This window comes from Urocampus carinirostris, chromosome 10, assembly GCF_059441175.1.
Source record: "Urocampus carinirostris isolate Australia breed hairy pipefish chromosome 10, RoL_Ucar_1.0, whole genome shotgun sequence".
Lineage (NCBI taxonomy): Eukaryota > Metazoa > Chordata > Actinopteri > Syngnathiformes > Syngnathidae > Urocampus > Urocampus carinirostris.
In genome coordinates, this window is record NC_142358.1 from 6999805 (window position 1) to 7026567 (window position 26763).

A 26763-nucleotide genomic window follows, 5' to 3' on the forward strand; every position below is an offset into this window, starting at 1 on the left:
CATTATCTGCACCGCTTATACTCAGTAAGGTCGCAGGGGTGCTGGAGCCCATTCCAGCTATCTTCGGGGTGGGCAGGGGACACCCTGAACTGGTTGCCATCTGGTCGCAGGGCACACAGACAATTCGCTCGCTCATTCACACGTCGGGACAATTCGGACCGCCCAATTAACCTAACACGCATATTCTGAGAATGTGGGAGCAAACCGGAGTGCCCGGGGGGAAACCTATATAAGCACGGGGAGAACAAGCAAACTCCACACAGGAGCTTCGATCTCATGACCTCTGAACTGTGCCGCACACGCGCTAACCACTGTGCCGCCCTATTTAAAGATAAAATTTTAAGACTTTTAACCAAATGTAGTCTTTTTTCTTCAATTGGGATGCATTTTTTGCTCATGTTGGAAATGGGTGAACGACATTTCCATCATACATATTTTGAAATACTATAATGAACATAATCTACAGTCTGCAGAACCCGTCCTCACCGCTTAGAGGTTTTCTCCATTTCATTGACGAATTCTTGTCTCAGGGGCCATTTGCCCTGCAGCACATACAAACAGGACCCCAGGGCCCCCCAAAGCAGGCACAACAGGGCCCCTCGCAAACAAACATATTCGAGAGGTAATGGCGTCTCCATGTGGCCAGCAGACCACAATGCAGCTACTGATAGGAATGTCCAGCATCCTGGGCTGGAGAAAAGCTTTCGGTTTTTCTTTGGCTGTGTTTCTCTATGAAATGCTGTTGACGCTGGTTGCTCTGAACTGCACAAAAGAAAACTATTTTGAAGGCATTGTAAATAGAAAAATAATGACAATAATAATAATGTTAATAGCACCACGAACAGTTTGTAAATCAGCATCTTCACATTTTAGGCTATTTTTCCCTTTTCAGTTACAATGTGATAAAGATCCTAAAATGTGTATACTTGGTGTAAATTTTAGAGACAAAGGAGTGTTAACCCATCAAATATACAGCCTGAATTTTATCATTATTCATATTGTAACGAAGTAAAGAATTATGTTATATTATGACAACATACCTGTCAACCTGTACGGTTTTGCCGTACAAAGTACGTTTTAGAAAGATAGATAGATGGATACTTTATTCATCCCCGTAGGGAAATTCACACTTCCAGCAGTCTACCCTGTTATTTATTAACATATTAACATGATGCCCTAGGGGTGCTTGTAGCGGAGTGGATGACGTCACACGCCAGTCCAAAAGTTCGACATCCCTGCACCAGATGGAAATGTTTTCTTTGTGTCCAGGGATACACCACCTCGTGTTAGCGAGTCCGTCTCCTCTCCGATTCTAGTAGGCTTTCGTGTCTCTGTATAGCGGCGCTGAAGCCGGAATAGCTCCGGGTACCTCCGGGTGGCTACACGTTAGCGTCCGGGGTGCTAAACGTGAGCCACGTTTCCGCAAAACACAGCAACTGTTTTTTTATGCATTTCAAGACGAGTACAACGTACAAGGAAAACTGTATGGAAAAACGCAAATTTGTCAATGATGGGTACCATCAATCAACGGCAAATCAATCAAGTCAAAGTAGTTCGCCGTTGAAACCTCTATCACAGTATGGGTTTTTTCGTTCCAAACAAAGCGAGCGGTTTGATGCTACTGTGCGCATGCGTCTGCCGCCTGGGCATTTCCCATCATGCATCATTCCGAAAAAATTTTTTTATGGTGTATGATTATTTTGTATGGGAAAATACGACAGTTTGTATGGGCATGGAGCCATGGAGGTTGACAGGTATGTGACAGTATATACGAGGTATGATAAAACGATATTTAATTATATGTATAATAAATCTTTTATTTTGTTTTATATAATTTATTTTAAAAGATAATCAATTATTAATTTAGCATTATAATATTGGCTTTGACATAATGCAAATTTTGGGAAAAATAAAATGTGTGAATAAATATAATTTCTCTATAATTTAACAATAATAATCAAATATAAAACGAATTATAATACAACCATTATTTGTATTCTACTGAGAATAATTCTTCAAATTAATAAAATTAATGATTATTAATTTAGTATTAGAAACTTCAAACATGGAAAAAAGGCAGAAATTGTTGATAAATATATGAACATATACATATTTTTCATGTTTAGGAATAATAATACAATATAAAAACAATTATATAACTTTTTTACTGAATACAGAAATATAATATTGTCTTTGTTAATTGACAATAACAATGATATGAAATCATTTTATTTCACTGAACATAATACTTACATTGAATACAATAACCAGTAATTATATATATATATATATATATATATATATACATATACATACATACATACATATGCATATATATATATACATACATATGCATACATACATACATACAAATATATATATATATATATATATATATATATATATAAAAATAATCTTGAATATATCAGATTATTCAGGGTGTTTTTCTTACAATGTTTGAACTTACTTTTAATGCAGGATAAAACAATGAGCTAAAATGCTATTCAAAAAGAAGACAACAATAAAAAAACAGAATTAACCATCAACCAAGCGGTGTACTCTGAAAAATTTTAATACTAATGTCGTAACTTAACTGTCCATTGAGAACTATAAATCATGCAATTACACAACCATACATAGTACTTTTGTAAAGTATTTTAAAATCAGTTGTTAAAGCATCAACAGATTGCTATGCTTTTACACAAAAAACACATGTCACAACTCACGTGTACTTCTTTTCTTGGACAGGTTCTCCTCCCCATCTGCAGACCCCAGTCCGGTCCAAGACCTGGTCCTCCCCGGGACCGGGTCCTGAACCCCCATGACCTTCGGCCCTGCCGAACGTCAGCAGAGTCATGTGTTAGCTAGCAAGTTGACATGCTTCAGTAAAGGTTGAGAAAAGTATTAGAGCGGCATAAGGACAGATTTTCCACATACCTGCCGAGCTTGTAGAACAGGAATTTAGTGAGTGATTGATGGACAAGCCCCGCCTCTCAAAGTGACACAGCCACTTGCCCTCCGAATCAAAAATTGAGCTAATATTAGCTTACACCAGAACATAAATCACTCCCGTATAAAATCTGAGTAAAGTGCACCGCATTATATGGCGCACCCTCCAGAAATAACCTTTCAATATATATTTTTCATATGTAAGGTGAACTGGACTATAAGGCGCATTGAATAAAAACTACAGTAAGAGCTAGGGTTGAATAAAAGATCAATTTAAATTCTAAAAATGTATTTCATAGAATGGAACTTAACATTATAAGATCTGGTTTCACCACTAAAATTAATTAATTCATTCATAAATGCTTTCTTGCCGTCCTCACTCGGGAGTAGCTGGACGGTGAATGACGTGCAACAACAAAAAATGATTTGAAAGTCTGGATCCGTGCGACCTACATTTTAGCCACAAACTGTTAACATGTTAACCACAAAAGAGGGCTTCAACACTCTTATGTTTCCGAAAGGCAGAACAGTGACTATAAACTGGCGCAAATGATTGTGAATCAAACATATGTATTTGTATTTATTATTATTCAGCCAGTATCAACCATCAACATGATATCTACCGGAAATCATTTTGTCACGCTAAGCTATCGACGTGACTCGTCGCCTTCGATCGGCGCCGGGTTTTTTTTTTTTTTTTAGACCCAACTGCTGTGTTGGGAGTCATTAGGTGACCAAACCCCCCCAATTCCAACCCTTAATGCCGAGCACCAAGCAGGGAGGCAATGGGTACCAATGTTGTAAGTCTTAGGTATGACTTGGCCGAGGCTTGAACCAGCGACCTCCCAGTCTCGGAGCAGGCGCCCTACCATCTAGGCTACCGAGCTGGTCTACTTGATTAAACATACACAATTAAAATAAATACAAACTATTGGATGGAAAGCTCTCAAATAATTGACAGAGCCCGTAAAATTGGTCAAAGACAAAAAAAAATTATATTGTTGTATTTTGAATATTATAAGTATGTCATGATTACTGATTCGGAGCACCTGCGGCTGCCCCGTGGCGCCAACAGCCCTAGTCGCTGATTGGCTCCTTGCCACCTTTCAAACCCCCCAACTCCCTGTTACCGGCGTCCGATCGTTGCGAACCTTCAGCTCCCGCTAAGGCAAGCCTTCCGAACCTGACTCCCGTACGTTTCCCGGCTTCGACCTGTTTCCATTTGAGCACGTCTCTGCTCCTGCGCCCCGGTAACCCGACCTGCTTTTCCCTCTTCGACACCACTATCGCTCGCCAGAGAAGTGGCAATTCCGCGTCCCGAGTGCCTGCTCCCTACAATCAATGATCACTGGATGGTGGGTGCCAGCTTACGTCTCTTTTAAAAAAAACTAAGAAACTAACGCAATTGGGTTCCCGTCTCCGTTCCTGGTTCCTGACAAAGTACCTCTTTAAATTGGTTGTAATGTAACAAGTATGTTTGTAAAATTAACATTTTAACCACAAGAACACTTTGTATGTTTCTCAAAGACAGAACAGTTGCCATATGCAGTTTCATTTAATTGTAACTATGCATTTCCAATTTTAACTACTGTATTTTCCAGTGTTGATGGCGCACTGGGTTGTAAAGCGCACTTTCAAATGTCTGGCTAATTTGGGGCTTTCGGGTGGGCCTTGTAATCCAGAAAATACAGTAACTTCTTTCCCAGTATTTCGACAATATTGTAGGTAACCTAAAGGGAGATTATTTTCAAGCTGGTAGTATTTGTAGTTTTTCTTCTAGTATTATGGCAAAAACATCGTAAGCACACATTTTTTTCTTTATCATGATACATCAAGAATCAAGTTTATTATTTATGTAATTAAATGTTAATTTTACCGTGTAAAAAAACTGTGTATTAAATAGCAATCCCTCATGGTGTAAAAATACTTGATTCATTTTGATGAAAGACCTGTGGTGTTCCGCAGGGTTCAGTACTTGGCCCCCTTCTTTTCAGCATTTACATGCTTCCATTAGGTGATATTATTCGCAAGTATAATATCAGTTTCCATTGCTACGCAGATGACACTCAACTATATCTTCCGAAATCTGCCACACTAAATTGTGGAAATTTGGAGGCCTGCCTCACTGACATAAGAGTGGATGTCACTCAACGTCTTGCGCCTTAACTCTGAAAAGACCGAAATGTTAGTTATTGGTCCATCTAAATGCCGTGACTTGTTCTCAAAAACTGCTCTAAACATTGACAAATGTAAGATAACCCAGAGTGACTCAGTTAAAAATGTAGGTGTCATATTTGATCGGGATCTGTCCTTTCAAACACACGTGAAGAATATTACTAGAACAGATAATAATAATAATAATAATAATAATTTCCTTGTATTGTCATTCTGTGTAACAATGTACACAGAACAAAATGTCGATTGCACCTGACCCGTTGTAGCGAGCCGATGCAGCCGCAGCCAACAGAGGGCGCCGCCGACCACTTTTTAAGTCTTAGGAATGACTCGGCCGGGGCGCGAACCACCGACCTCCCAGTCTCAAAGCGGGCGCCTTACCATCTGATATGCTGTCTCAGTCAGATGCTGAGATTATAATTCACGCGTTTGTTACTTCCCGTCTCGATTACTGTAATGCATTACTCTCCGGTCTCCCTAAGTCCAATATCAAGAGCCTCCAGCTGGTACAAAATGCTGCAGCGAGGGTTAGGGTTACCTGTGCAGCCCTTTGAGACTCTTTGTGATTAAGGGCTATACAAATAAAAATGACTTGACTTGACTTTTGATAAAATCTATAAAGAAGCAAAAATGCATGTACTTAAACAGAAACGTATTTTCCTAATTTAGGCAAAATATTAAATCTGGCCTTGGGATTTCTCAAGAGGCCATAGTGTGTATTATATACTGACCCCTAGTGGTGTAAACATAATTCATTTTAATAGAACGGTACGGCTGATGAGATGAGATGAGATGAGAACACTAGCGATTCAAATAATAAGCCAAACCACATGTGCTAGATCAGAAGCATATTGTTTTTAAAAGACTCGTAGGTTTAGATATTTGTAAAAATGTTACACAACTTGAAGCTAGCATGATACTTCTACGGAAGCCTGAATGACCATTTTGCAAAGGTAGCTTGTCCCGTTGGTGTTTTTAGCAATAATGGCCACTTAGCACGCACAGCTGAGCCATGTATGATTCCATTTTTTTCCTTCCCGTTTCTCCTTCTCCACCCATCTGACTGCAGGCCACAGCTTGCCGATTTTGTTATTGTTAGGCTCCGAATAAAATAAGCGTTCTTCATCCTTCAGTGTCACTCAACTTCCACAGCTGAACATCACAGACTCCCAACATTCAGGCATCATTGACTTTTTTCCACAGTTCTTCTTTAGCCATCCACACATCACTTGGCTGCAGGCGACAACTTGCAAGTATTGTAATTTTTAGCGGCTCTTGTAAATAAAACTTGCTTTGACATTCAATGTCAATCGAATTGCACACTAAAAAAAATGGCATTCCTTTTTCACTCACTTATTTTACCCTTCACGCACATGATCGCTACTTTGTGGTTGGCTGACTTCAAATCACTTTAAAAACTAAGCAGTCTTTGCTTTGAATTATGGTAAAAATCATGTTAATTTAATGTTGACCGCCACTATCAAATTAACTAAATTACGTTTTATTTTAATGAATATTAAGTTAAATGCCATATTTTGGCAACTCTTTTTTCTTACTCTCGAAATTTAACTTCCAAAATACAATATAGGTTTATTAATTTCATAGAACCCACGAGGAAAAAAAAGACAGTTGATCTGTTTGAGTAATTTAACACAAAATTTTACTTTTTGGGAGGAATACTTGACAACTTTGCCATTATACTGTAATCGTTTCCTTTTTATGTCAGTTGTCATCCATAAATAAATGAGTTCTGGCTACTTCAAAAACATACAAATGTTATCTTCCCAGTTATGTGGCCCGAGATGTTCAGAAACACGTAAACTATTTATTCGTCTAATTTCTTAGCAGCGTGTGACACATCCAAACCGAAATGACAACAATTAAACACATAAAACTGTGCTGGTCTTCATTTAGTCCTCTGACTTAAACAAGTTTTTGGTTCTGAGTTCAGGAGGTGTTAGGGTTTAGTGATGTGGACCTCGCTAGCATTAGTGGTGGTGGTGATGATGTATTGAGTCGTAGCTTGTTGACTCGCTGTTGATTCTAAATGGTCACCGGGATTCGGACCAGACGTGACGGAACCTGAAGATTTTGCATCCGGCTCTGTTTGACCTTCAGAGATGACGTAGTGAGTCTAGAAAAAAACACATTCATACCATATTTTCAACACGTTTTTCTATCTGAAATGGATTAATTAGTTTGATGTTGACTCACTGTTTTCACCTGGTTACTGTTGGATCCAGTCACAGGCGTAGTGGCCTCGGCGATGACGTACTGAGTGTTAGGCAGTGTCATCATTTGGATCTCAGAGGCTTCTTGGGTAGAAGAAGAGGTACTCTTGTTAAAAATGAAAAAAAAATGTCCCTATATTTTCATGGTTAATTTGTCCCATAACCACCTGTATTAAGTTCATTTCTGCAAAGTATATATTACAAAACAAACAAGTAATCTATTTAGTTGTGCGGGTGAAAGCACAATGCAGGTTTCCTCATTCGGGATATTTAGATACAGCAATGCACTGTGGGATTTGTAGTACAAAGACGATGTTCCACACAAACTCTGACTTACTCAATAAAAAAGCCTCATGTGTATTGATTGATTTCCCCGGAACATTTTCATTTTATTTTCTGCCCTTACTACAGGTGTACCTGTCTATACAATACATAGTGGACTTCAAAGTTGTATCCATCCATATATCGTGTAAGTCTGTTTCTGTCGAGTCACATACAAGCACAACTAGTAAACCAACGGGCAGCAGCAATGGAGAACATCCATCCATTATCTGCACCGCTTATCCTCAGTAGGGTCACGGAGGTTCTGGAGCATCTTCAGGCAGTGGGAAAGGGACACCCTGAACTGATTGCCAGCCAGTGACAGGGCACACAGGGACAGACGACTCATTCACAACTAGGGACAATTAACTTGACATGCATGTTTATGGAATGCGGGAGGAAACCGGAGTGTCCGGAGCACAGGGGAGAACATGCAAACTCCAACAAGCGCTAACCACTGCGCTGCCCTGCTGACTCTTTCTGGGAGATTGATACGGAGGAGGGGATTCCCAGCCCCCTCGCTCAGCCCAACTGATGTGTTGGGAGTCATTAAGTGACCAAACCCCCCAATTCCAACCCCTAATGCCGAACGCTAAGCAGGGAGGCAATGAGTACCAATGTTGTAAGTCTTAGGTATGACTGGGCCGAGGCTTGAACCCCAACCTCCCAGTCTCGGGGCGGGCGCTATACCCCCAAGGCCACCGAGCTGGTAGCAATGAAGAACATGTTTACAACAAACAAGCACGGTACGTTGTTGATTTTGGTGAATGATTTGAATGAAATCCTCCTTATTCATTGTGAAATGTTAAAAGTAGTAACAACATATATTTGCATATTGTTGTCGCTCGTTCTTGCCGTCAATCAGATCGCTCATAAACTAACCATTCCGTTCATGTAAACGTTGTTCATGAGAGCATATGTGGCGAGAAACATCTAGCAAGGAGGGATGCGGCTTCTTAAATACCAATCCGCGTCGAGGAAACAGAAGGCAGTTGTCCGCTTTATATTTAAAAATAATAATAAAGAGGTGCAAAAGGGTTCAAGTAGTACCTATATAAACCGTATAAAAATACTGACTCCTAAATGAAGGTCATCACTAGATATACATTAATTATACACCGTTGAATATCTGTACAGTGGAACCTCGGTTTTCGAACGCCTCTCAGTTCGAACAAATCGGTTCTCGACCAAAAATTTCGAGAAATTCTTGCTTCGCTTTTCGTTAAAAAAATCGGAGTTCGAACGCCGGTACGCTAGGGTGCGATGCTGAGCGGCGTACGGGTGTAGATTGCCCCCACCACTCGTGAAGAACTGTTATGACGTGCGCGCGCACTTCTTTTTGTTTTAGCTTTAGATATCGGTGAACGGAGTGTTTCAGCCCCTAATTATGCCTCCGAAGAAGGTCGGTGCAAGCAGCAAAGTTGCTACAGGTAAAAAAGAAGGGTAGTGCGTACAACTATTGCATTTAAGAAAGAAATAATAGCAAAATATGAAGAAGGTGTGCGAGTTTCCCTTCTTTCGAGGGAATAGAGCATGGCTCCTGCAGACCTTCACAAAGGTAAGAAATCCTATTCATAATTCTTTTCTTTATCCTTTAACCGCTCACCACTTTTTGTGGAGACCCGGGTGCTAAATGACGTGTAAACGACCTGATTTTTTTAGTTGTACACGTTCATGTTAGCGTAATCTTTCGTACGGAAGATTACACTAACGCGAATGTACGATTAGCCTGGGTTAGCTTCATGTTTACTTTCATAGTAAACGTTCAGGGTGTTGTAACGGATTAAAACGATTTTACATTACTTTTAATGGGAAAAACGATTTTCGGTGATCGACCAAATCGGTTTTCGAACAGGGTTCTGGAACGGATTATGGTCGAGAACCGAGGTTCCACTGTATTTTCTTTTGACCTGCTGCTACAGTGTTGATTGCTCTAGTAAGTATTTATAGAGATGATACATCATTGGTCAAGTTTATAAACTGGAGGTTGGACATACGGTAGCCTCTGTAGTTCCAGTTGCCAGGGATGTAGGTGTGCTGCACTGCTCCCTGCTGCTGTTGTTGTTGCGATTGTTGTTGCGACTGTTGCTGAGAAGCACCACCGGCTTGAAGATTGTGGTTCTGAGCCAACGTCACAGGGGCAAGCTCGGCTGTGCTAAGTTCCTGATTGGTTTGTTGGGAGTTGGGACTGAGTGGCCGACCTGTCACCTATAAGAATAGTCGCAGATGTTTGTGTTAAAAAATGAATATGAAAATTGGCTTTACCCAGCTTTATTTGACGCCTAAAAATGTAATGCTTCTATTCAACAAATTTTTGAATGTATCTGGTTAATTATTAACACAGGATCATTCTGTAAAGTAATGAAAACTTGGCAGTATACAGAAGATCCCAGGGATACAACATTAATCTGCTCCGATTTGGCAATCGTAAAGTAAAAATGTCCTATGTATATACATATTAAGCATGAGTAACATAATAGTGCATACAAAGTACTGTTATATGCAATATACATGTATACTATTAAATATTATAAAATAATATACATGTGAGGGAAAAAGGACATTTTTTTACTTTTGGTGTGACTTGAGCTGGTACATTGGAATTACTAAGTAGATGCAGACGGGGAGGAGATAGCGGATTAAAATTAAAACCTCCACATGCTAGGACTATCGTGCCCTGAAATCTCCATTGCTTTATTTACCTCCATATTATTAATAATTGTCACGACCTGCAATGGGTTACAGCCATATTCCTTAGTAAGGGTAACGATGAAGGCACTTTTTTTGCTTTTATCATGTTTTTAACTTTATGTCTTGGGTCCCATAGCTAAACAAATTCAGATTTGTTACATAAAAAAATCAGAATTAAATAAAGAAAGATAAAGACACAGTGGGAGGAAGTTTAGCCAATAGCATATTTTTTTACAAAGCCGTGATTCAATCCGATCGGAAAACACCTCTTATATCACGTCGATCGATAGTAGACAAGCATCTTAAAGACATAAAGAAGCAAAGTTTGATTTTTTATAATTTGTGGTTGATGTTATACGGTGGTAAAATATTGTAACAAGAATCCAAAAAAAAACCCATAATATTCTAGATTGTAACGTGAAAATATCTTACGCCATAGACTTTGTAACCTGAGGTCTACTGTATACATTAAGTTTTATTTAATCAGCACTAAATTAATCAATTCATAATGTACATCAATATATATATAGTTTTTACCAAGCATTCAAATATAGTGATGAGCATTGTAGAAGAAAAATCAAAACAATGCAAGAATATAAAGAAAAAAAACATTATTATAAATGTATAACAATCGTTCAACACAAAAAATGCTTTTAGGTTTTACCCGCGGGACAGTTTGGCCAGGGACCGAAGGCTCAGTGACCTGGATGTGCTGCACCTGGATGGAGTGCTGGCTATAACCGTGTGGGTCGTGCATTTGGCCAACATCTACTGTTTGCTGCTGGCCGTGCGAAGAGGAAGCCTTAAAGAACACATAACGTAGTGATGTCAAATCAGTGTAATTGCGATTAGTTGAGTTTCTGAAGTTGAAAAAACTGAAAACATAAAGTTAGTCCTTTGTTCTCAAAAGGTTGTTCTTGAGTAGGAGTAAAACACGACACCAGATATATTTTAGCACGATCAGAGAAAGTATTTGGAACAGGTTTGATTTTGTGATTTTCTTTCAAACTGCAGCATGCTCTTCGTTGTCCCAGAAAATACCCTTTCTTACCGGTGCCACCTGAACTACTTGCAGCTGAATGTGTTGTGGCTGGTTTAGGGTGCTTCCTGCCTGAGACACAGGGATGTACTGGATTCTTTGGTAGTCTCCCTGTGGTGTTCTGTAGTCGGTTGTCAGTGTCTGGGAGAGTTCCGTCATGGCTTGTGTCAGAAGGTCTGTGGTCTGCAGACAAAATATCAACAAAAAGGTGTCTTTTCAGGCAATGAAATAATACATTACCAAAAACAAATGAAATATACACTGACATATACATAATAGAAATGAAAACCTTTGTGTTTTTTAAGCATTTGCATTTTAATACAGTAGATTCCAGGAGACAGCATCCCTGTCTGACAACGTTGTCACTATATTGTGTGGAATAAGAAGCTTTTCGTCATTTTACACACTGTACACGATTTCAAAAACAATTTTCTTTGCATACCCCAAAACTTGTAAAAATGACTTTGACGATTTATGACCCTAAAATGACTGTCTACAATTGGTTAAACGTCATGAAATGCTGATCTGCTATTGTTTTGACTTACAGGAAGAAGAACATGCCAATAAGATATTGGCTAAACTTTTTCCCACAATGCTCTATTCCTCTCTCTGTCCAAGCCGGAATCTCATGTAACAAAGTTTTGGTTTTTTTAGCTATGGGTCCAAAGACTTGAAAGGATGCTAAAGGGAGAGGCAAGAAGATGATAAAAATAAAAACAAAGCTTAGGATAACAAAAGAATAAGAGGTCACATGAATTACTACCCTTGCTGAGGTATTTAAAGAAAGAAATTTAAGCAAGGAAATCTTATAAGGCCATGACAATCCTGGCAAATTATTTTTTTAAAAATCACAGTGAAATTTTCCTGTCACCATCTCTTCCAACCCTTTTCATCCACCCGCTACTCCACTCGATCAGTTCAGGTCATGTCACACGAAAGGTTCATAAAATCTTATTTTTGTACTTGCATATATATAAATTTAAAATGTTATTTAATCAGATGCAAACATATTACCATACAGATTAGTACTAGTTAGAGGTGAGATCTTAAACCCGAACCCTAACCTGACCAGCAGAAGCAGTGAGCAAGTTTTTAGCATCAGCGAAGAACATCAATTAATCATTGCTTTGTACACGTCATCTTGTTCCTGCATGACAACCTAAACAACGTAAATAATATCCTGCTTTAGAAATTGACATTTTAATTAATGTTTGAGGCTTTAATTATTTCATTTATTTCACTGGGTGAGTCGAGCTGGATATTTTAGACCTGATATTACCTCTTGCAATACTATATACTATTTCTTAAATGTTATGTTTTTATCTGGTATATCTGGGTTTAGAACGCTTAAGCTAATTACCATAGGTTTCTATTCCTAGCTATATGGCAGCTTCACTTTGCGATCCCCACCCCAGAACAGACTCATGTCTAATCCTGGCGGTCTACTGTAATGGATTAATCACACAAAATTAAATATACATTGACGAGAACAAACTAGAAATTAAGGACTTTGTGTCTTTTTTTTTTGCAATTTAATATTTGCATTCAAGGACACGACTTACTAAAACAGTCTCAGCTGCGGCGCCATCTGTGCTGATAACGGCGGGCGTGCTGCTAATGACAGCCGTCGCCAGGGGAGCTTGAACGGTGTTGGCAAGTTGCGCAAACTCTGGATGCTTTTTCCGGATGTGCTGCACCATTTTAGTCTGACACAGATACAAGATAAATAACAATTTGCACAAAATACAATATATGTGACTTACGCTATGCAGCTTAACTCTCACCTTGCTGCTGTACTGCTTGGCACAGTGGGGGCAGCACACGGGCGCAGAGGCAATTGTGCCGGCCAGCTGAGTGTGCGTGGTAAGCATGGGGTCCGGCTCGCCCGGAGCAGCTGGACGCAGCTTGCGAATGCTAGGCGGCAACTCTGCTCCCGGGTGATTCTTTAGGATGTGCGACTTCCGCTTGCTGGCACTCTTATACACCTATAGTATTGGCATATAATTAGGGTTTTTTCTCCCCTACTGATACTGTTGACCAAAATAATATCCTGCTCCTCGAGACTGTTACCGATAACATTTTTTAACTGCGAGCTCGGTTTAGAAAAATTAAATTATTTTTATGTATGTCTTATTTTGTCTACATTTACAATAACATTATACAGCCTCGGTTGAAATGTCTCCAAACAATAGACTACAGCTTGACTTTCAAATTTCAAATCAAAAATTATCCAATGTATTTGTAGAGCACATTTTAGGCAATAGCAGTACCTCGTACAAAAACACACACAATGGTTAAAATACATCCATCCATCCATTATCTGCACTGGTTATCCTCAGTAGGGTCGCGGGGGTGCTGGAGCCCATCCCAGTCATCTTCGGGCAGTGGGCAGGGGATACCCTAAACTGGTTGCCAGCCAGTCGCAGGGCACACAGGGACAGACAATTCACTCGCTCATTAACACCTAGGGACAATTTTAAACGGCCAATTAACCTAACATGCATGTTTTTGGAATGTGGGAGGAAACCGGAGTGCCCGGAGGAATCCCACACAAGCATGGGGAGAACATGCAAACTCATCACAGGAGCTTCGATCTCACGACCTCAGAACTGTGCCGCACACGCGCTAACCACTGCGCCGCCGTGCTGCCCCAGTTAAAATATAATAAAAACCAAATAAAAAGTAATAGAAATAATATGTGATTACGAAAAGGCACAGACCAACTACGGGAAAATTTTGACCTGAGGGGGGCTTATCCACACTTATAGGGATGGCAACAAATGGCCTCAGGATTTTCAAATCCTAACTCTACGAGTGTGCCCCCCCAAATCAGAAAACACTAAAATATGAAAGAAAACTCTTAAAAATATCTTAGGTCTGGCAGACCTGATGTCCTCTGACCAACTGTTCCTTAGGTGAGGACCAAAGTTACTGAATGCTGCTTCACCATATGATTTGGTCCTCACTTTAGGAACAGTAAAGAAACTGCTACCAGAGGACCTCAGAGAACACATGGGGCGGATATAATAAAAGCAAAACTGATGGATAGGATGGCCAAAGACCATTAAGACATTTAAAAATTAGAAAGGAAGAAAGAACATACATGCTTATAATATTTCTAATAAGTAGATTCGAACTATTAAATATTATACCATGGCGTCTAGTGACTGCGGTAATCATTTGGTCTTTCTTTGTGACATCATATTATATACAGTGGCTTGCGAAACTATTTGTCACATTTCAGACTTCAAACATAAAGACATAAAACTGTAATTTCTTGTGAAGCATCAACAGAAAGCCGGACACAATCGTGAAGAGGAACACACTTTATTGGATATTCTAAACTTTTTTAACAAATAAAAAACGAAAAAGTGGGTGTGCAAAATAATTCAGCCCCATTGAGTTATTACTTTGTAGCGCCACCTTTTGCTGCGATTACAGCTGCAAGTCACTTGTGATATGTCTCTATCAGTTTTGCACACCAAGAAACTGATATTTTTGCCCATTCCCCCTTGCAAAAACAGCTCGAGCTCAGTGAGGTTGGATGGAAAGCGTTTGTGAACAGCAGTTTTCAGTTCTTTCCACAGACTCTCAATTGGATTGAGGTCTGGACTTTGACTTGGCCATTCTAACACATTGATATGTTTTTGGTGAACCATTCCATTGCAGCTTTTGCTTTATGTTTTGGATCATTGTCTTGTTGGAAGACAAATCTCCATCCCAGTCTCAGGTCTTTTTGCAGACTCCCTCAGGTTTTCTTCCAGAATGGTCCTGTATTTGGCTACATACATCTTCCCATCAATTTTAACCATCTTCCTTGTCCCTGCTGAAGAAAAGCAAGCCCAAACCATGATGCTGCCACCGCCATGTTTGACTATGGGGATGGTGCATTGAGGGTGATGAGCTGTGCTGCTTTTACGCTAAGCATAACGTATTGCATTGTTGCCAAAAAGTTCGATTTTGGTCTCATCTGACCAGAGCATCTTCTTCCTAGTGTTTGGTGTGTCTCCCGGGTGGCTTGTGGCAAACCTTAAATGACACTTTTTATGGATATCTTTAAGAAATTGATTCCATTTATCATCGTTTGTCATTTATATCAATATTGAATCATTCAGAGATCCTCACTGAACTTCTGGAGTTTGCTGCACTGAAAGTAGAGGGGCCGAATAATTTTGCACACCCACTTTTTCTTTATTGATTTGTTAAAAAAATTTAAAATATCCAATAAAGTATTTTCCACTTCATGATTGTGTCCCACTCATTGTTTATGCTTCACAAGAAATTACAGTTTTATATATTGATGTTTGAAGCCTGAAATGTGGCAAAAGGTCACAAAGTTCAAGGGGGCCAAATAGTTTCGCAAGCCACTGTATACATACATGTATTGTTTTTATCTGTAGTCGTGCATGCTATTATTGGCGCCATCTACGAGTAACAGCTCCCGAAAAAAAAGGCCAGTATCGGCTTGGTATGAAGTTGTCTCCCAACATTAATTCACTGATACAGTACCTTTGCTCTGTTTTTTTCTGCATCTTCTATTGTCGAAAATTTATCGGACAACTAGAATGGAAAAATTGAAATGCGAGGGGAAAATTTGTGATGGTGCATTGACCTTGTCGCAATACTGGCAGAAGTAGTCCCTGTTGGGCTTGATGATGGGCAGCGTCAACTCAGGGACGTCATTAATGCGCATCTCAGGGTGACACTTGAACAGATGATTGACCTGGAAAAAGAAAAAAAAGTTGTGCTGGTTTTAACTTCATAAGAGGTTAAGTCAATCTTTTCGAGCTCACCAGCATTCCTCTGCGTCGGAATCCCATCACGCACATCCTGCATTTGAACATGAAGCTCTCGAAATCTGATGTTGGTGTCTTGATTTTTTGGCTTTTGGAACGCTGGATTCGCTCAGCTTTCTTGGCTTCTCGTTCTGGGTTGTGCATACGCTGCATGTGCTCCCGAAGCTTATCTTTCCTCTGGGTGAAACACAAAAAAAAGGAAATGAAAAAGGGAATTTTTGACAATCCAATAAAACAATGTGATGGAAAAATGCACAGTTGCTTATTTATGTAGTACAGGGGTAACCAATGTGATAGCCCCATAAGAAAACCTGAGCAGCCCACAAACCACTTAAGAAAATAGCTTACCAATGGCGTGTTAGGAAATTTGATTTCTACCTGGCCTGACAATCATTGATATGATCAGTGGCTTGAAATACATAATCAATACTTCCAAAATGTATTTTAAAATTAGCCTATAATTTATATATGTAAATCACTCTGTTTCTTAAATATCCATACATCATCTGCACCACATCTCCTCATCCCAGCAATCTTTGGGCAATGTGCAGGGCACATCCTAAACTGGTTGGCAGCCAGTCGCAGGGCTGCCCTAATACAATGGAAATGTATTAGAGGTTAAACAAGCCTATTTTAACCCTACTTCTAATAATTAAAACCTGGTATATATATATATATATATATATATATATATACATATACTGCCCTTTTTATCTTTGATGAGAGTGTTTGTTATTATTTTACAGCTAATATCTTTACTAGACTGTATTGACATAAAGGCTAATCCATGCTTACAATTTGCACTTTTTTAAAATGGTACAACAAAAACGAACTCATTTTACAAACAACCAAACTACTTCAAACTACAGTGCGAGACCTTGTCTTTTACGTAAATATATATGCTTCAACTTACGGCGCAAACATGCAGCTCTGCATTCTCACCTTGAACTGCTTGCCGCACGTGGAGCAGAGGAAGTCCCTGCGATCAGAGTGGCGCAACATGTGCAGTCGCAGCTTATCCGGCCGACAGAAGGCCTTATCGCAGTTGGGGCACTGGAAGAGCTTCTCGGAATGAAAGCAGCGGATGTGCTTCTTCACCTGAGAAGAAATCAAAATCTTCCAAATGAGTCACGCATCATAGTGGTATTTTTACTTTAATAAAGCTGGTGTAATATCATACGCTTTATATTGCAACTTGATTAATCATAATAAGGTAAGACCCCAGGTTACGGCGTCCCTTCCTTATATTGTTTTCACATTACCATGTGGAATACAGTCATATAGTTTTTCAGACCCTCAACAACCAATTCAAACTTTGTGATGTTCATAAATATGACGAGTTACGTCTTTAAAATGTCTCTCTGAAGTTTGTCAACATTATACAAGTTGATCTTCTACTAGTTTGTGTAGAGCAAATAAACCCAGCAAATAAATGACTTCCACCTCTTTTGTCTCAAATAACTCACTTTGGAATAAATGGAATGACTGTGTCATCTTTTGTACAATTCCCAGTCGTACTAACTCACCATGTACCATAATGAAATCTGCTAACATGAAGTTTTGAATCTAATTAAAACGTCCAAGGCTATGTATTGATAAAATCATTTTCTCACCGTATGTAATTATGTCGATTGGAAGGGCATTCTCAAGTACAGAAGATTACGCAAATTTCTCACTTCTTTGGGTTTCTAACAAGTTTAGCGACTTCAAATACCGCCCCCTGATACTGCGAATATCAGATATGTAAGACCACGCCCAAAGAGGCATGATCTGGTCAAGCGTCCCTGGTCCAAATGAAAAGAGGAGCTGATCGATAGCTCGCTCTCTTTTTTTCTGCCTCGTATGACGGCAGCAAAGACTTCAAAGAGCATGATAATACTCACAATTAGAAGTTTCAACATCAGTTTTAATTTAAATCCGTCTTCTGCATCCACCCATGAATCCACTCTACCAGCTCAAGTAACGACACATCAATAAAAGATTTTCATTTTTCCTTGACATGTATGTTTTTAATGGTCTTTAATCATCAACACGTATATTACATATAAGTAATACTCACTAAATACAATTTTTTTACTAGCGTTTAATATGTATATCTTTTTTTATGTTTTACCGGAAGGTTTGGAAGGCCTTAGATAAATATCATGGGTTTCTATCCTTCTGTACACAAACATTTCGCATTCCAATCCCACCTTGGAATGGATTCATGTTGTATCTCAAGGGTCTAGTGCAAATAGACACATTGTAACAATCAATTAATTGATTTGTGTGAAGTAAGGAGTTAAGACTGTGGGCTCTTTGCTACGTTTACCCCGCTAAAGTAGAAAGTGCAATTATGCCGCTTTGTGCAAAAGAACACACACCTGGATGAAGTCAGAAAAGGTCTTCTTGCAGGACGGACAAGTGAAATTGCCGTCAACAGCATGCATCTCCAGGTGGTCCCTCAGCACCTCCAGCCTCTCGAAGGTCTCGGTGCACAGCAGACATGGGTAAGAGCGGTTCTCGGCGTGCACCAGCAGATGGTCGTCCAGCGCCGTGTCCGTGGCGAAGGTTTTGCTGCACATGTGGCATGGGAAGACGAAAGTGTCGCGGCCGTGCACGCGGAGATGCTGGTCCAGCTTGTCTTTTTCACGGAAGGCCTTATCGCAGTGTTTGCACTTGTAAGGGCGGAAGCTTTTTCGGATGAAGTGATGCTGAAGTGCTGCGTTCTGACAAACAAAGGAAGACTCTTGATTTTCCTTGAAAATTGATTCAATCGTCTTGTTTCTTAAATATGGTAGATGGTAGCAATTGGATACTTTGTTGCAAACAAAAGTCTTATGGTAAAGATTACATAAAGTTATAAAACAAAATTATTTTTATCAAGGTTAAAAAAATGAAACTACTGAGAAGTCCAGTAGATCTTTGGAATACAGCATCACCACCTTAGTGTTAACACGGTGTGGAATAAAGCATTTACAGCATTTTCCCCACTATATGACATTGACAACAAAATTATTTAGCATGCCAAAAAACTGCGGTATTCCTACAGATGATAAGATACATCTCCAAGATGCCTGTTTGCGATTGGTCAATGTTGTATATAAAATTCTAGTCTGCTATTTGTTTGCGTCACAGCATTATGAAGATATCGATAGGCTTTGGGCTGAACTACCTTCCACAATTCCTATTTTCATCTTCATTCAGTTCAGAATCTCGTTTGTATTGTAAAGATTTAGTGAGTCAGCAACACAATACCGTATTTTTTGTATTGTATCTATTCGCTTAGGGGTCCACGGCCCTTTCAACTTGAGAAGCAAAAACATGATAACTATGAAAATGAAGCTTACAATTATCAAGAGGTACAAGGGGAATAGTATTCCCTAAAAAGGAAGTTTTTGAATCTGTTTTAGTTTTTAATCAGCCCTCCACTCCTCCAGTCTTTGCATCCAACCCCGCTGGATCAGCTCAGGTCATGTCACACCAAAAGGTAAGAAATTTCATTTTTTCTTTACGTGTAGATGTATATTGTTTCTTAATCATATACACATATATTTCATTCACATAGTACTTAGTATGTACTATTTTGTTAATCTAAGGATTTTATCCTGGGTACTCAAGGTATTTGTTGGTTTCTATCCCCAGCTATACGGCAATTTTACTCTGCGATACCCAACTTCAGATTAATGGCGTATCCCGGGGGTCGACTCTTTGTTTTTTAGTCACAAAAGTTACCAAGGTTAATGCCGAATATAAGGAAGAAAAAAGTAAGCATTATTGTTTTGTTTTTGGTCATTTATTAAGTCACAATACTGAAGCTTTTTAAGCCTTCTGATTGGCTAAAAAAGCACACAAGAGAACCCTGCCTACCTGTACATCCGTCTTTGAAATAGGCCCGCATTAAGTAAAGGAAAAACAAAATCAGAGTTGAGATGCAAACACACTACATGGGACTTTGTAAGAAAATAATTGTATCTCACTCGCGTCTTCTTCAAGCGCCGCGTATCTGGAGCCGAGATCTGTGGATCGGACTGGTTGTTTTGGGCCGAGTCATCCTTTGTCTGGGTCGGAACCTCCACGCCAGGAACCTGGGGAGCTGATTGCTCAGCCGATGCACATACAGTTTGCCCGTCTGTCTCAGTGTCTGGTTCTGGATTGGTAACCTCCACACCGTTCTGGGCAGATTCAGTTGTATCTTCGGACTGTTGCGCCTCAGTCAGTTCCAGTATCTCCTGAGAAAGTTAAGGGGGTGAACAGGACTTAGTTGTCAAGAGAAAAATTAAAGGTAAAACTAGAACAAGCAAAATATTTTCCGTCGCGCCCAAATGTGCTCTTATTTAGGTGCACTAGACTCGAAATGAAAAATACTGTAAGAAATAAGGTTCCATCAAAAATAGGTGCGAAAGATATATATATTTCATACAACATAAATATTATGAAATCTGGTTTCACCACTAAAATATATTAATTCACAAATGGTAAACCTATGTATGCATTTTGTAGTAATTACAGGGTTTGTAAACCTTTTCATGACCAAATTTAATAACTTTTTAAAGGACTTTCAAAGCCAGTTTTACGATTTATATATGTGATTTTTAATCTTGCTTTTGCATTTATCATGACATGAGTTTGTGAGATTTTGAATAAATGGCAAGTATATTCATTTTTAAGACAAATCTCTGCCCGAGATGAGTGTAGGGTAAAAAGGTCAGTAATAATTAGCTTTCATTTTCAGTTGCAGGAAATTCTTGCAATTACAATTACTTAAATAATTTGCATGGTCCATAATAAATATCTACAATTTATACAAAATCCTTGCACTACTACCAATATCATGTCCTGTATAAGGGTAGCATTCACCTGACCCGTAGAAAGCAATGGCGCTCTAAGGAACATTCCCATACAAACTAATGTGAGCAGCCGTAAATCACGAGGGAAGAAGAGATGCAAATGCTGAACAAAGCCACCAGAGAGCAGTGTCCGCATCTTTTTTAAGCAGAATTGTTGAGACACATTAACAATTGCAAGCATTAACAAGCACTTTACCCAAAATTTAAACACTTTTCAGTCCTTGAAAACACGATAAAAGCATTTTCAAGGATTTCAAGCACCCGTATGAACCCTGAATTTTGTATTTCTAAATTGTATCTACTGTACTTTCTGGTGTATAAGTCGCACTGGATAATAAAGCGCACTTTGGAATTTATGGCAATTTTCATAGGTTTTTCTCGTGGGTACGACTGTCGTGTCGCATGCCTCATAAGTCTCCAAGCCATTTGTCTGCTATTGGTCGACGTCTGCTATTGGTTTGTGTCATGGCTACGTGAAAATGTTGATATACCATTAGCTCAACTCTGTCCCATAATGCTCAATTTTCTTCTCATATGTTTGAATCTCACCTTAAAATCCACACCTCATAACAGATTAATGTCATATCCCGTGGGTCAACTGTATCTCAAAGCACCACTGAATATGGCATAAACGTAACTCAGGCTAATTACCGCGGACTTCTCTATGTCATCTTCAACCGGCGCATCTAAACGTATGAATTTAGGTAGTCGCCCTGGCCTCCTGCCAGTCGCAAATCGCTTCCTGCCCCGAACCCGGCCTCGACCTCTGGACCTGAGAAATACCAAGATATAAAGCATTAAAACTTTCAAAGAATTTAAAAGAAGCCATGTGTATTGCTTGACAGTTGACACACACAAACACACAAAAAAATTAACCTGTTAACAGAGTAGATCATATTGTCATGCAGGTTGAGATGCTGCTGGAGTTGCTCGGAGCTGACGAAGCGGCGGCTGCACTCGTAGCATGGCCAGTTTTTCTCCTGCTCTCGCAGAACTGAAGGAAACTCGAAATGAGGGGCAAGCATTGCACTAGACAACTTTATTCATAAAATGATTGGGACTTTGTGAGTATAATCAACACAATATGTTAACGCGTCTCACCTTTTCTCTCTTCTTCTGTAACACTGTGGAGCTTCTGATTGACAAACTCTGCATATGAGGCTGCATACCAAACCTGTGAAAGGTAACAAGTACATATAATGTAAAGCTGGAAAAGATGGTAAAAAATAACACCTTAATTTTATCAATTAGTCAATTGTAAACCAAAAAAGACCACCCTCAACGCAAATTTATTTATATACTGTGCAGTAACTAAAGTACACACACATGTTACATTCCCTAGCTTACTATATTGTTTAACCGGGAATACAATGTTTTTCTAACTCTAAGATGTTTGTCTACTATTGGTCAATGTCATAATAGATACTGGTATGCTATGGGTTCGCGTCATAACATTTGTAAGATGCCAGTATACAAATGGCTGAACTCCATCCCAGAATGTCTTTCTGTCTCTTCCTTCATTTTAGAATCTGGTGTTCTTGATAAAGACTTTAAATGTATTTTTGTACAGTATGTAATAACTATGGGTCCCGAGACTTGCAGTGATGCTAAATGGAGAAGCAAATGCATGATAACAATGGATAAAATGTCTTAAATGATCAAGAAATACGAAGAATGCCTTCACTTCGTTACCAGCACTAAGGAATATAGCCGTATCCAATCGACAATCAGGATATTTATAGTGTTATTACATACAAGTAGTACCAGTACTCACTATACTATTTTGTGACTGATGTTTAATATGTATGCATTTTTTATGTATTTACCTGTGCTACCAGGGGTTTGGAAGCAGCGAAAAGGAAAGCAAATGATGAATGGTGTCGAAAGATAGGAGTGAACTTTGAGGAAAGGAGAAAAGTGTTTTGGAAAGAAATAAAAAGAGAAAGAAACAGTGTGTCTGGAAAGGAAGAGAAAGTGAAAGATAAGGATGGTAGATTGCTGGTTAGCGGTAGTGCAGTCAGGACGAGATGGGCAGAGTATATTGAGGAGTTGCTAAATGTGGAGGATGGGAGAGAAGTGAGAGTTGAGGCGATCAATGGTATGGAGAAAATGCCCGTGTTGGGCGATTTAAATGTGAAGCCTGTGGAAACATGGGAGGTGCAAGAGGCAGTGAAAGAAATGAAAGGGGGGAAGGCACCTGGGTTGGATGGTTGTACTGCTGAATGCCTGAAAAAAGGTGGCCCAGCTATGATTGACTGGTTAGTACGCTTCTTGAATGTATGCTTTTCAAGTGGTGTGGTTCCTGTTGATTGGTGTAGTGCATGTGTGGTGCCATTGTATAAGGGTAAAGGTGATAAGTATGATTGTAGCAATTCGAGAGGTATCAGTTTGTTGTCTGTAAGCTGTATGGAAGAGTCTTGATTAAGAGAGTGAGAGAAAGAACGAATGAGGTGGTGATGGAGGAGCAGAGTGGTTTCAGGAAAGGAGGAGGATGTGTGGATCAGGTGTTTGCAGTACGACAGGTGTGTGAGAAATATTTTGCAAAAGGTAAGGATGTTTATTTGGCTTTCATGGACTTGGAAAAGGCGTATGACAGAGTTGATAGAGAGGCGTTGTGGCAAGTGATGGTGATGTATGGAGTGGGTGGAAAGTTGTTGGAAGCATTGAAGAGTTTTTATATAGGCAGCAGAGCACGTGTAAGAGTAGGGAGTGAGACAAGTGAGTGGTTCCTTATGTTGACTGGCGTGAGACAGAGGTGTGTGATGTCACCATGGCTGTTTAATGTGTACATGGATGGTGTGGTGAGAGAGGTGAATGCAAGAGTATTTGGCAGAGGTGTAGACATGATGGACAACAGTGGAACAGTGTGGCAGGTAAGTCAGTTGTTGTTTGCAGATGACACAGCGCTTGTGGCTGATTCTGAGGAAACATTGAGAAGGTTGGTAACGGAGTTTGGAAGAGTATGTGATAGGCGTAAGTTATGTGTCAATGTTGGGAAGAGTAAGGTGATGAAGTGTTCACGTGATGGAGTGGGCATGACGTTAGAAAACAGGTTGCATGGACAGGTGCTGGAAGAAGTTGAAAGCTTTAGGTACTTGGGTTGTGATGTGGCTGCAGTTGGTGGAATGGAGTGTGAGGTATTGCACAGAGTGAATCAAGGAAGCAAGGTTTTGGTTGCTCTGAGGAGAGTGATGAACAACAAGATTATGAGTATGGATGTTAAGAGGGGACTGTATGAGAGTGTGATTGTGCCGACTGTGTTGTATGGTGCAGAGACTTGGAGCCTGAATGCAGATTTAAGAAGAAAGTTGAATGTTTTTGAGATGAAGTGTTTGAGGGCTATGTTAGGAGTGACAAGATTGGATGGACTGAGATGAAATTGTGAAAGACAGAACTGGAGTAGTCGTGGAACTGAGCAAGCGTGTTGATAAAAGAGTACTCGGTTGGTTTGGACACATGGAGAGGATGGATGAGGAGCAAATGTTAAAGAGGATCTACAGAGCAGAAGTCAATGGAAGGAGACCAACAAGAAAGCCGCGATTGACGTGGATGGATGGTGTTATGAGTGCACTGCAGGAAAGAGGTCTAAAAATAATGGAAGCCAGAGCTGTTGTTGGTGATAGAAAGGAGTAGAGAGGTGTTGTGAAAGGATAATGGGATTGTGGACGCGTTCTTAAGGATGGGCTGGGCACCCGTATGATGCGGCAGGGGTAAACCAGTGAAAGCTGTCCGGCCCTGCTATTGAACAAAAGAGTGTGTTGTGTCACCTTAACCCGAGTGACATGGCCGCTTTCTGGTGTCCCATTTCATCTGGAGGGACGAAAGCATGACCAACTTGGGTGCTGAGGTGCCTAACTTGTTTGGGTGTTTGGGCAATTGGGTTGGCCATGGTCCAAAAAATGTTGTGTTATTTTTGCTATTTATTTCCCTTTTTTTTCTTTGTTATTGTATGTGTGTGTCTTTCTGTCAGTCACCCCTCTTGAGGGATATGACCAAGGTAGATGGATAGACCAGGGGTTTGGAATGCATAAACTAAGGTATTAAGGTTTCTATCGCCATACAACGATTTGAACTTGCGAGCCCCACATCAGGACAGATTAATGTCGTATCCTGGAGGTCTACTGTAATGTGTTAAAATCAGCGCCAGCTTTGACTATAGCAAAAATGACCCCTAAATTTCACAATATAACAAATTTAAGACTTGTCAATCTTTAAAATTACCTAATAACCAAATGATTTAAACCCTGACAGAAAATTAAAAATATCAGGCATTGACACAGAAATCAAACATCACTGACCTTGAGCTCTTGCTTTGGCTCAATGTTTTTTATAGTGGTGTAGAAGATCTCAGCGCCATACTGGTACGCAACAAGGTTTTGCTCCAGGTGGTTCTGGGCAGGCCTCACAAACATCATCCAGTTGCATTGGTCTTCATTAGACAGATCCAACCAAGAATTGTTCGACTTCTTCCCGTCTTTATCCGTGTCCAGCATGCAAAGCTGCCGCCACAAAGGGAGGCATCTTTACAACATTGGAAAATTTCACGTTTTCTGTTACAAAAACCTTCATTTACATGATTAATTGTCTATTTTTGTTTACATTTCTATTCAGTGGCCTCCCAAAATCTCATTCTAACGCCTAATATACACTACCCCAGGAATGAAGGCAGTCTGTTGTGGTCCGCCACAAGCTTTCAATTTCTTCCAGATGCTACTTGCGTACTTTTATGAAGCAAAAAAAGAATTACATGGAGAAGGCAGATAATCAGACCTGAAATGAAGAGATACAGTATATCTGTTTTATTACAAAATTTTTGAAACAAGTTAACTGCATGACCTTACATCAGTTGGAACTTTAAAATACAAAAACCTAACTTATGGTTAGCCTTGCATCTGTTTTTATTATTGAAGGCCTGTAAAGAAGATGGCATCGGATGCCAGTTGGTTATTTTACTATTATGCACTGTTTATATCATTTTCACTATTGGACAATAATGTTGCTGTTCTTTGATATCCACACCCATTTTTGCAGATCTGCTTTTTGTAATCTGGGTAATTTAAATAAAGAGGAAGGGCTCACGGGAGGACCTTTTGAACACATTGGAACGTTCTTATCTGAGGGTTGTCTGTACAGTCTCTTGTTCCCTTGCACCTCAAAAAAATTATGTCTTCTTTCCTAATTTTGGGTCTACTAAACCATAAACTTATCATTTATGATTTGTGAAGTCTCCAATAAAATGTTGTTTGAAAGATATCAGGTCTTTGATTAATGTTTGTGCAATTACTCTATGATCTTGTAACGCCCCAGGCCCCCTCCTTCCTCCCAGTGCAAATTTCTAGACACAAACATATTGGTGACCATCGCTGCCTTTCAGATTTTGAGTGACCCTAGTACAGATCCTGAAAGCTGTTCCTGGGACAGTGTACATAACAATGCGAGGCAGAAGTTCACATTAAGAAAAAAATTGTCTCAGAACGTTAAATCTCACTTTTAAGTGAATGTAGTTGTCCAGCAGTTGGCTCTGGGCCACCAGTGGAGCATCCACGGGTCCAAATTGAGTGCGCTTGGGAATGCGTCTCTTAGAGAAGACCCCGCCCAAGAAGCGGTCCATGTAGAGGACCAGAGGCAAGCTGGCACGAGCCTTGGAAACCACCGGCCGGTTGGGGATTGGGTGAAGGGGTCCATGGTTCAGACAATCTGAGGGGTTGGAATCGTTGCACTCCTCACACCCT

The 26763-nt window shown here is 39.8% G+C and overlaps 2 protein-coding genes across 14 annotated transcripts in view; both read right to left on the reverse strand.

The window, feature by feature from the left end:
• Positions 1-2881, reverse strand: part of LOC148357581 (uncharacterized) — a 37706-nt gene extending 34825 nt beyond the window's left edge. For 3 of the 4 annotated variants that reach the window (XM_088346335.1, XM_088346336.1, XM_088346334.1), the window contains exons 1-2: positions 2727-2881; positions 487-762 (exon numbers count right to left, since the gene is read on the reverse strand). In XM_088346335.1, the coding sequence (XP_088202461.1) occupies positions 487-762; positions 2727-2857 (407 nt within the window). In that variant the 5' untranslated portion in view covers positions 2858-2881. The remainder of the gene's footprint in view (positions 1-486; positions 763-2726) is intronic. The other variant, XM_088346337.1, reaches the window with a different exon arrangement.
• A 3896-nt stretch (positions 2882-6777) lies between these two features.
• prdm10 (PR domain containing 10) overlaps positions 6778-26763 on the reverse strand; it is a 30138-nt gene continuing 10152 nt past the window's right edge. For 6 of the 10 annotated variants that reach the window (XM_088346067.1, XM_088346070.1, XM_088346068.1 and 3 more), the window contains exons 7-23: positions 26520-26761; positions 25330-25530; positions 22133-22205; positions 21908-22025; positions 21683-21803; positions 20162-20413; positions 18566-18910; positions 17145-17300; positions 16200-16379; positions 16019-16129; positions 13191-13391; positions 12969-13112; positions 11419-11589; positions 11032-11169; positions 9674-9884; positions 7339-7439; positions 6779-7258 (exon numbers count right to left, since the gene is read on the reverse strand). In XM_088346067.1, the coding sequence (XP_088202193.1) occupies positions 7082-7258; positions 7339-7439; positions 9674-9884; positions 11032-11169; positions 11419-11589; positions 12969-13112; positions 13191-13391; positions 16019-16129; positions 16200-16379; positions 17145-17300; positions 18566-18910; positions 20162-20413; positions 21683-21803; positions 21908-22025; positions 22133-22205; positions 25330-25530; positions 26520-26761 (2942 nt within the window). In that variant the 3' untranslated portion in view covers positions 6779-7081. Of the gene's footprint in view, positions 7259-7338; positions 7440-9673; positions 9885-11031; positions 11170-11418; positions 11590-12968; positions 13113-13190; positions 13392-16018; positions 16130-16199; positions 16380-17144; positions 17301-18565; positions 18911-20161; positions 20414-21682; positions 21804-21907; positions 22026-22132; positions 22206-25329; positions 25531-26519; positions 26762-26763 lie in introns of all 10 variants that reach the window. The other 4 variants (XM_088346073.1, XM_088346076.1, XM_088346075.1 and 1 more) reach the window with 3 other exon arrangements.